Source organism: Cherax quadricarinatus, chromosome 40, assembly GCF_038502225.1.
Source record: "Cherax quadricarinatus isolate ZL_2023a chromosome 40, ASM3850222v1, whole genome shotgun sequence".
NCBI classification, from domain to species: Eukaryota; Metazoa; Arthropoda; class Malacostraca; order Decapoda; family Parastacidae; genus Cherax; species Cherax quadricarinatus.
In genome coordinates this window covers 11,739,146-11,750,719 of record NC_091331.1, presented here as the reverse complement: position 1 = coordinate 11,750,719, position 11,574 = coordinate 11,739,146, and the positions used below count along the sequence as shown (strand labels likewise).

Here is an 11,574-nt window from a genome sequence, read left to right as displayed (position 1 = left end):
TTTAAATAATCTGTTACTTAATGACATATTGTACAGCACTTCTCTTATAGACTGGATTTACATGTTTTTTCTACTATATCAAATGAATTCATTCCATTGCAATCGTGTCATTATGAATTCATTATTTGTATATATATATTTTTTTGTACATATGTGGAATGGTCATGTATTTTTGGTATGAAGATAAAGATTTTTTTATTAGTGTGCCCATTCTCACAGAACTAGGTGTATGATTTTCCTAAACTGAAAAAAAAATCCTAATGATTTTGTTCAAAATTTTCTCACTGTTAACCCATGTCTAAACAATCAATCTTTAAATAAAGCAGTCATGAATGTCAATATTTGAGTGAGTGAGAGTGTGTGAGAGTGAGAGTGTGTGAGAGTGAGAGTGTGTGAGAGTGAGAGTGTGTGAGAGTGAGAGTGTGTGAGAGTGAGAGTGTGTGAGAGTGAGAGTGTGTGAGAGTGAGAGTGTGTGAGAGTGAGAGTGTGTGAGAGTGAGAGTGTGTGAGAGTGAGAGTGTGTGAGAGTGAGAGTGTGTGAGAGTGAGAGTGTGTGAGAGTGAGAGTGTGTGAGAGTGAGAGTGTGTGAGAGTGAGAGTGTGTGAGAGTGAGAGTGTGTGAGAGTGTGTGTGTGTGTGAGTGAGTGTGTGTGTGTGTGAGTGAGTGTGTGTGTGAGAGTGAGTGTGGGTGAGTGAGAGTGTGTGTGAGAGTGAGAGTGTGTGTGAGAGTGTGTGTGAGAGAGTGTGTGAGTGTGTGTGTGAGAGTGAGTGAGAGTGTGTGTGAGAGTGAGAGTGTGTGAGAGTGAGAGTGTGTGAGAGTGAGAGTGTGTGAGAGTGAGAGTGTGTGAGAGTGTGTGTGTGAGTGTGTGTGAGAGTGTGAGAGTGTGTGAGAGTGTGTGAGTGTGTGTGAGAGTGTGTGAGTGAGAGTGTGTGAGTGAGAGTGTGTGAGTGAGAGTGTGTGAGTGAGAGTGTGTGAGTGAGAGTGAGTGAGAGTGTGTGAGTGAGAGTGTGTGAGTGAGAGTGTGTGAGTGAGTGTGTGAGTGAGAGTGTGTGAGTGAGAGTGTGTGAGTGAGAGTGTGTGAGTGAGAGTGTGTGAGTGAGAGTGTGTGAGTGAGAGTGTGTGAGTGAGAGTGTGTGAGTGAGAGTGTGTGAGTGAGAGTGTGTGAGCGAGAGTGTGTGAGCGAGAGTGTGTGAGCGAGAGTGTGTGAGCGAGTGTGTGTGAGCGAGAGTGTGTGAGCGAGAGTGTGTGAGCGAGAGTGTGTGAGCGAGAGTGTGTGAGCGAGAGTGTGTGAGCGAGGGTGTGTGTGCGAGAGTGGGTGAGCGAGAGTGTGTGAGCGAGAGTGTGTGAGCGAGAGTGTGTGAGCGAGAGTGTGTGAGCGAGAGTGTGTGAGCGAGAGTGTGTGAGCGAGAGTGTGTGAGCGAGAGTGTGTGAGCGAGAGTGTGTGAGCGAGAGTGTGTGAGCGAGAGTGTGTGAGCGAGAGTGTGTGAGCGAGAGTGTGTGAGCGAGAGTGTGTGAGCGAGAGTGTGTGAGCGAGAGTGTGTGAGCGAGAGTGTGTGAGCGAGAGTGTGTGAGCGAGAGTGTGTGAGCGAGAGTGTGTGAGCGAGAGTGTGTGAGCGAGAGTGTGTGAGCGAGAGTGTGTGAGCGAGAGTGTGTGAGCGAGAGTGTGTGAGCGAGAGTGTGTGAGCGAGAGTGTGTGAGCGAGAGTGTGTGAGCGAGAGTGTGTGAGCGAGAGTGTGTGAGCGAGAGTGTGTGAGCGAGAGTGTGTGAGCGAGAGTGTGTGAGCGAGAGTGTGTGAGCGAGAGTGTGTGAGCGAGAGTGTGTGAGCGAGAGTGTGTGAGCGAGAGTGTGTGAGCGAGAGTGTGTGAGCGAGAGTGTGTGAGCGAGAGTGTGTGAGCGAGTGTGTGTGAGCGAGTGTGTGAGTGAGTGAGAGTGTGAGTGAGTGTGAGTGAGTGTGTGAATGGGTTTGTGTGGTCACTGTGCACAGCATAAAAACAAGTCTTGCAGCAGGCAGTGCATAATGAAAAAAAAAAACTCGACCGTGTTTTTGGATTAAAATGCCGATTTTGAGGTGCATTTTCGTATAGTATTTATGGTTGTATTCTTGTTTTCCTGGTCTCATTTGATAGAATTGAAAACATATTTTCAAAATAGAAGTGATTTTAATTGGTTTTACTATGAAAAGGATCTTGAAATGGAGCTCAAAGTGGCAGAAATGTTCGATTTTTGCCGATGTTCAAGAATAAACAAATGGCGTCATTGTCCAATAAATGTCCAACTAGCCATTCAATACACAGTCATGAATGGGTTGACGTTATTTATACAATTATTACAATATTGCAGTAGTCTGCATAACAGTAAATCTTATATTTTTTGTGTGAATAAAAATTCAAAATAGAAAGCAAGAGTATTATAACAGGGGCCTGGAGACGTGACTGATGAACAGAGAAAATGTTACTTTAGTCCCATAAATGTCTGCATTGTTCATTATGGGCCCTATTTTGAAATTGACAATTTTTGTAATTTGCATGAAATTAGACAAATTGCCAATTTCTGACCACTTTATTGGGTAGTTGAAATCAGTAAATGGGCAGTTTCTTGTACTCAATCGATAGAACAAATGGAGTTCTAAAGAAATCGCTATGAGTTTGGTGGACAGGAACAATGGAATTGGTCGAAAATAGGGCTGATGCATAAATGTTGCAGAGGTCGCTAACCTCCCAAGAACATAATTCCGTAAGTTTTCCATCAAATTTCATTCTTTTGGTGTCATCATCGGGAAAAAATTCTCTGTCATTTCATAAGGTTTTTTTTATACTTGTAAGCCCCTTTCTGAAATTGTCATTCTATTTCGAAAAATATTTTGAAAAAAAAAAAAAAAAAAAAAAAATTATGAAATGATACTCTCTCGATGGTAATGACACCAAAAGTACGAAATTTGACTGAAAACTTACAGAATTACACTCCCGTGAAGTTAACAATCTCGGCGATACATACGCATCGGCGATTTCACCGATTTTGAGCTCTATTTTCGGCCAATTCCCTTCTTCCAGTCAGCCAAACAAATAACAATTTCTTTAGAACTCCATTTTTTTCTATCAATTGAGTACAAAAAAAAACTGCCCATTTACCAATTTTAATTACCCAATAAAGTGGTCAGAAATTTGCAATTTGGCCAATTTTATGCAAATTAAAAAAGATGCCAATTTCAAAATAGGGTCCAGAATAAACAATGCAGACATTCTTGGCACTAAAATAACACATACTCTGTTCATTAGTCATGTCTCCAGGCCCCTCTTATATTACTCTTGCTTTCTATTTTTATTTTTTATTCACACCAAAAAATAGAAGATTTACTGTTATGCATACTACTGCATTATTGTAAAAATGGTATAAATAATATCAGTGCACTAGTGAAAGTATATTAGACCCCCAGTTGACGTGTATTGAACGTGTGGTGTGATTTATTCACTCTTGAACATTGTTAAAAATCGAACATTTCCACTACTTTGAGCTCAATTTCAAGGTCGTTTTCATCGTGAAACTAATCAAAATCACCACAATTTCTGTAACATGTTTTCCATTCTATCAAACGAGACCATGAAAAGGAGAATACAACGATAAATACACCTCAAAGTCAGTGTTTTAATACAAAAACAGTTGGAGTTTTTTTTTTCTTATTATGCACTGTGTGCTGCAGGATTTTGTTTATACAGTGCACACTAACCACACAGACCCATTCTCTAACATGTGGGCCTACCAGCTTTCTCCTGCTTGATTTGAAGCCACTAGTTTTTTTTTTTTTTTTTTTTTAGCAAGTCAGCCGTTTCCCACTGAGGCAGGGTGACCCAAAAAGAAAGAAAATCCCCAAAAAAAGAAAATACTTTCATCATCATTCACCTCACTCACACATAATCGCTGTTTTTGCAGAGGTGCTCAGAATACAACAGTTTAGAAGCATATACGTAATAAAGATACACAACATATCCCTCCAAACTGCCAATATCCCAAACCCCTCCTTTAAAGTGCAGGCATTGTACTTCCTATTTCCAGGAATCAAGTCCGGCTATGTACAAATAACTGGTTTCCCTGAATCCCTTCATTTAATATTACCCTGATCACACTCCAACAGCTCGTCAGGTCCCAAATACCATTCATCTCCATTCACTCCTATCTAACATGCTTGCTGGAAGTCCAAACTCCTCGCCCACAAAACCTCCTTTACCCCCTCCCTCCAACCTTTTCGAGGACGACCCCTACCCCGCTTTACTTCCCCTACAGATTTATACGCTCTCCATGTCATTCTACTTTGATCCATTCTCTCTAAATGACCAAACCACCTCAACCCCTCTTCAGCCCTCTGACTAATACTTTTATTAACTCCACACCTTCTAATTTCCACACTCCGAATTTTCTGCATAATATTTACACCACACATTGCCCTTAGACAGGACATCTCCACTGCCTCCAGCCGCCTCTTCACTGCAGCATTTACCACCCAAGCTTCACACCCATATAAGAGTGTTGGAACTATTATACTTTCATACATTCCCTTCTTTGCCTCCATAGATAACGTTTTTTGTCTCCACATATACCTCAATGCACCACTCGCCTTTTTTCCTTCATCAATTCTGTGATTAACCTCATCCTTCATAAATCTATCCGCTGACATGTCAACTCCCAAATATCTGAAAACATTCACTTCTTCCATACTTCTTCCCAATTTGATATCCAATTTTTCTTTATCTAAATCATTTGATACCCCTTATCACCTTACTCTTTTTTTTATGTTCACTTTCAACTTTCTACCTTTACACACACTCCCAAACTTGTCCACTAACCTTTGCAGTTTTTCTTTAGAATCTCCCATAAGCACAGTATCATCAGCAAAAAGTAACTGTGTCAATTCCCATTTTGTATTTGACTCCCCATAATTTAATCCTACCTCTCTCCCGAACACCCTAGCATTTACTACTATTATAACCCCATCAATAAATATATTAAACAACCATGGTGACATTACACATCCCTGTCTAAGACCTACTTTTACTGGGAAGTAGTCTCCCTCTCTTCTACACACCCTAACCTGAGCCTCACTATCCTCATAAAAACTCTTCACAGCATTTAGTAACTTACCACCTATTCCATATACTTGCAACATCTGCCACATTGCTTCTCTATCCACTCTATCATATGCCTTTTCTAAATCCATAAATGCGATAAAAACTTCCCTACCTTTATCTAAATACCGTTGACATATATGTTTCAATGTAAACACTTGATCTACACGTTCCCTACCCACTAAAAAACCTCCTTGCTCATTTGCAATCCTGCATTCTGTCTTGCCTCTAATTTTTTCAGTAATAACCCTAACGTACACTTTTCCTGGTATACTCAGTAAACTTATTCCTCTATAATTTTTACAATCTCTTTTGTCCCCCTTCCCTTTATATAAAGGGACTATACATGCTCTACACGAATCCCTAGGTACCTTCCCCTCTTTCATACATTTATTAAACAAAAATACCAACCACTCCAACATTATATCCCCCCCTGCTTTTAACATTTCTGTCATGATCCCATCAGTTCCAGCTACTTTACCTCCTTTCATTCTACGTAATGCCTCACGCACCTCCCCCACACTCACATCCTGCTCTTCTTCACTCCTAAAATATGGTATACCTCCCTGGCCAGTGCATGAAATTACCGCCTCCCTTTCTTCGTCGAATTATTGAGTATATATACGGCTGAAACAATCAAAGGGTTGAGGGGCATCATCCAGAAACAATGGATGCATCCATTAAATCCAAAATTTTCCATTATTTTAATGGCCTGCTTGGTAAATTGATTTTAGAATTGTCTATTTGCTTGGTAATTTGACTTCAAATTCAGTGGACAAGTTCACTTAAATCCAGAATTGTAGGTTGTTACGAACATGGAAAAAGAATCTCAGATTTAATGGATAATTGGCTTTGACAGACTCCCCTTCTCCTATTAATTCATTAAATTTAGGTTTCACTGTAGTTCTGGTTTCCATGTTGGATTTTTCATTGCTGAAGGTTCTAAGCCAGTGGATATAGGCTGGATCATAATTTTTGGCAAAGAAAAAATGAAGTTGACTCGTGCATTAGGTTAACTTGTATGCCACAATTTACAGTATATCATCTGTTAGCTGTTTTAATACTGTATGTTTTATTCATGATGCAGTATCAGGAATCTGCAGTATTTAGATCAATATAAATCATGTTTCCTGCCCTATGCATTCCATGTTTTTACTTTCATTTCAGCCGTGACCAAGGTTCACGACGAGACATGAATGAGGAAGAGAGGCTCCTTCGTCTGTTTGTTGTGGTTCCCAAGTCACTTTCTGAAGCTGATTTAAGAGAGCACTTTGTCCAGTTTGGTGATATTGATTACGTTTCCATAGTGCGTGATCGCAATACGAGAGACAGCAAGGGCTTTGCTTATGTTAAGTATCACAGGTAATACATTACTTCTCAATTATATTTTTATTTTGTCCTGCATTAAAAAACTGGACACTTTTTTGGCTTGAGTAGTTAAGACTTAAACTTTGACCTGTTATAAACCCCACACTTCTCCTTTACGATGGATAATGTTACTTTTACAGTAAATTATTGATATCAACCATGGCTGTGTCCTACATATGTGCATTCTCTGGGCTTATAATGAAAAAACTTTGATTGTTGGTATCATGTATCATATCAGATTATACTTGTACAAATATTTAAGTTACTTTTAAGCTATTCGTCATAAGATGTCATGAATGTCATTTCCTTTTTTTTTTTTTTTTTTTTTAAATTTTAACAGAATGTCTCATGCAGCCAAAGCATTTGAAAGCTGTGACCGAACCTTCAAACCAGTGTTTGCTGACCCTAAACCTCAGAAGAGTGATGGGCTCAAGTTTGATGGTACTGGCAGAGACCTTAGAGGTGATCTTCGTGGTAGTGATGGAGGTTATGGGTACTCAACTGGACCTATTACACCCCACTTGAATAATCATCACTCTCCTTTTGATGCCATTTCTTACAGTAAGTATTGGTTACCATTTGCTAAAATTAATTATGCTCTCACTATGTAAAATTATAGGCTCATTCAGATAAAAAAAAAAGGGGGGGGAGATGCATTCAGTAAGGTAGTTTTATAATCTGTGCATGATTGTATCTTAATGTCACATAAATACCTAATTTAGAGTTCCTTACTTTTTCTCTTGTTTCTTAACCCTTTCATGAGCATGGATTTTTCCTGATGCTCAGAATTAGTTTTTAAATTAACAAGTAATTACCGGTAAGACTATCATGAGATTTTTTTATTTTTGTATAGAACAGTAGTTGATAGCCACACTGATAAATTACTGCTTTCTACACATCAGTGCTGGAACTTATGGTACCGTAAGTCATCATGTACTGATCCTCTAGTGTTCGTTCTTGTTAATTAGTAGGATTGAACCTGGACTAATAAATTACATTATATACCCCAGAATTATCAGCATATTTTTTTAATACATATTTGATTGTAGTATTCGTCTGTAAGATGCATAATTTAAATTGTTTTTCCTTGTTGTTTTACTATTCCTGTTTAAAAAAATTATGGCAGCATCCGCTATAGATCTGGCCAATAAATGTTTTCACAAATACGTATGCTAATTTCACTTAGATGTCACGATCTCAGAGGTCAAGATCGCAGCATCATGCTGAAAGTGTAAATTAAAATACAGTATTGAATATGAAGTCCATGTTCATTTGGGAGAGGGAGAGGATTGCTAAGGTAAAACTGCCTCCCTAGCTTGCTAAATCTTTGATATTTTTTATTCATTATGACAGATCATCTTGTCTGCTAATGCTGCATAGTATAATCAAAATTACAATACTAGCTGTAACAATTTACAACTAACTAACCATTTGGAGAGGAAATTTTTTGATATTTTGGTTAATCCTGGACTACTATTAAGTTACAATTTGTTAATGGTCTAGAACAGACTAAAACATCTAAAGTTTCCACTCCAATTTGTAGGTTAGTTGTGAATCTGTAAATACTGTCTTTGGTACAATTATTTATATTGCTTTTTTTTCAGAGGCATTAAGAAATGATTCATTGTTTATGATTGTTTTAAGAATGTTTTTGACATGTCAACTAAATTAAGGGGGTCAGGCAGTTGTCACTGTGAATGTTTTCAGAACTTCTGGTTTCTTGGTATATACTGTGCATAACCTGACTATTTCTAGTGTGTGCATGATAATTGAGAAGAATTAATTTGAAATTTGCATCACCCTTTCTGGTGTAGTTTCATTTAAATGGATTTCATACAGTTTTTTAGTATAGTAACATCATTTGACAATACTGTATATACTAAACCCTAAATTGATATACAGTGGACCCCCGGTATTTGATATTAATCCGTTCCTGAGAGCTCGTTGAATACCGAAAATATCGAAAAGCGAATGAATTTTCCCCATAAGAAATAATGGAAATCAAATTAATCCGTGCAAGACACCCAAAAGTATGAAAAAAAATATTTTACCACATGAAATATTAAGTTTAATGCAATAAAATAATTACAGTAACAACAACAACAATAGAATAATTGACACTTACCTTTAATGAAGATCTGGTGATGATTGATGGGATGGGAGGAGGGGAGTGTGTGGGTGGTGTTAGTGTTTAGAAGGGGAATCCCCTTCCATTAGAACTTGAGGTAGCAAGTCCTTTTCCGGGGTTACTTCCCTTCTTCTTTTAATGCCACTAGGACCAGCTTGAGAGTCACTGGACCTCTGTTGCACAACAAATCTGTCCATAGAGCTCTGTACCTCCCGTTCCTTTACGATTTGTCTAAAATGGGCCACAACATTGTCATTGTAATAGTCACCAGCACGGCTTGCAATAGCTGTGTTAGGGCTATTTTCTTCCATAAAGGTTTGCAGTTCAACCCACTGTGCACACATTTCCTTAATTTTTGAAGAAGGCACAATGGATTCCACAACTGGCATAGGCTTCTCAGGGTTAGCCCAAAACCCTTCAAAATCTTTCTTAATTTCCATAGCAATTCTCACCCTTTTTACCACAGGGTTGGCACTAGAAGCTTTCTTGGGGTCCATGGTGACTTATTTTGCAGAAACAAGCACCAAAAACAATGATAATATGGAATGTACCGAATGTATCCTTAGATGCGCGCACACTGGCTGGCTTGTAAACACTGACACATGCTGGGCAGTTCAGGCCACATGTGGACACATCTCGTACAAATCATATCGAATACCGAGGCAAAATTTTTGCGTTAAAACATCGAATACCGATGCCATTGAATACCGGGGGTCCACTGTACTGTACAGTATTGTATACTTAATGTTATGATAATTGCATTGCATGATATTTTGTATACAGTAGTTTTAATTTTTTCTAAAGGAATAATTGAAGGTATATTTTGTTTATTAGAAATTTGAAAATGGTCATTTATAGAATTATTATTATTTTTTTATTATTATTATCACACTGGCCGATTCCCACCAAGGCAGGGTGGCCCGAAAAAGAAAAACTTTCACCATCATTCACTCCATCACTGTCTTGCCAGTTTTCAAACTGCAACATTAACACCCTTCCTTCAGAGTGCAGGCACTGTACTTCCCATCTCCAGGACTCAAGTCCGGCCTGCATTTCATATATTAAAACTTTGCACTTAAGTATAGTGATAAACAAGTTTATTTTTGTCCGAAGATTAAATTTTTTGTACAATATGCCCCCCCCTCCCCCGTCCCCTTCCATGATGTTAATGCATTCCTGAAAATTGTAAGTTGAATGTTTGAAATTCTTAACTTGTTTTTCATAGACACCTGTGTTTCAATCGGAGATACATTTCCAAGCAATAACACATTATTTCCTTTATATTTTTAACCAGATTTTTACCCTACCTCTGTGAGAGATGTCTAGTTGATTAAAAAAAAAATTGTATTCAGTATTGTTCCTCTTCATTTATGATTAATTTATTTTAACACACTGGTTGTCTCCCGCCGAGGTAGGGTCGCCCAAAAGAGAAACACTTTCATCATTCACACTCTTGCCAGAGGTGTGCTAATACTACAGTTCAGATGCCCCTCCAAACTCTTAATATCCTCACCCCATCAGCGATTTTGTCCACTTTGACTCCTATTTTAGGCCAGTTACATTATTCCAGTTGACCAAATTCTAAGCTGTTTCGCTAGTATTGCAGTAGTACCTTGGTATACTCCTTAGTATGTTCCAGGACCTTGAACTTATACCAAACGAATTTTCCCATGAGAAATACAGTAAAACTCCGGTTTTCGTCTGGTCCGAATATTGTACAATTCGGATTTCGACGACTCATTTTCGGCGAATTTTTAGTCCAGGTTTCATACATCAACTCGGAAATCGTCCGTATCAGATCCCCCCCGGGTGACGCTGCTGCCGGATTCAGTCTACCTCTGTCACTTGTCAAGTGAACAATACTCTGGGCTTTCATCCATTGTTTTTGGTGCTTGTTTATTGTGTGACTGCAAAATAAGTCACCATGGGGCCAAAGAAAGTTCAGAGTGCCAGCCCTTTGGTAAAGAAGGTGAGAAACACGATAGAATTCAAGAAAGAGCTCGTATCAAAATACAAAAGTAGTACTTCGGATTTCGTCCATTTTGAATTTCGACCGCCTTTCTGGAACAGATTAAGAAAGAAAACTGGGGTGCCACTGTATGGGGAAAATGATTAATTTGTTCCCATGAAAAAAACCATATTATTGGCATATTATACATTGGTGGGATTGTATAAAATAATTTAAACACTGCTTAATACTAAAATATGTAATTTAAACACTGCTTAATGCTAAAATATATACATAAATACACAAGAATTAGATGAAATAAGTGCAAATTTAACCTCGCTTTACTTTGCTGAAAAGAGTCGAGCGCCTACTAGGATAGTGCTGAGAAGGGAGGAGGAGGAAATGTTATTGTTTGGAAGGAGAGTTCCCTTCTCTTTTTTTCTCTCTCTTACCCTGTTTGGACCTGGTTGAAGCTTACCAGGTTTGACTTTTACTAAAAATCTGTCCAAAGAACTTTACTTTTGCCTTTTGACCCATACAAGTTCTAGGACATGAATTGTGTTCTGAACGAAGGTCGTCATTTATTATTTATTGTCACACTGGCCGATTCCCACCAAGGCAGGGTGGCCCGAAAAAGAAAAACTTTCACCATCATTCACTCCATCACTGTCTTGCCAGAAGGGTGCTTTACACTTCAGTTTTTAAACTGCAACATTAACACCCCTCCTTCAGAGTGCACTGTACTTCCCATCTCCAGGACTCAAGTCCGGCCTGCCGGTTTCCCTGAACCCCTTCATAAATGTTATTTTGCTCACACTCCAACAGCACGTCAAGTATTAAAAACCATTTGTCTCCATTCACTCCTATCAAACACGCTCACGCATGCCTGCTGGAAGTCTAAGCCCCTCGCACACAAAACCTCCTTTACCCCCTCCCTCCAACCTTTCCTAGGCCGACCCCTACCCCGCCTTCTTTCCACTACAGACTCTCCCTCCAATCTGATATCCAATCTTT

At 38.9% G+C, this 11,574-nt stretch overlaps 1 protein-coding gene across 6 annotated transcripts in view; it reads left to right on the top strand.

Moving 5' to 3' along the window:
* Positions 1 to 11,574, top strand: part of LOC128687170 (RNA-binding protein 45) — a 150,564-nt gene that overhangs the window by 52,106 nt on the left and 86,884 nt on the right. For all 6 annotated transcript variants that reach the window (XM_070092704.1, XM_070092706.1, XM_070092707.1 and 3 more), the window contains 2 exons: positions 6,284 to 6,478; positions 6,825 to 7,045. In XM_070092704.1, coding sequence (XP_069948805.1) covers positions 6,284 to 6,478; positions 6,825 to 7,045 — 416 coding nt within the window. The remainder of the gene's footprint in view (positions 1 to 6,283; positions 6,479 to 6,824; positions 7,046 to 11,574) is intronic.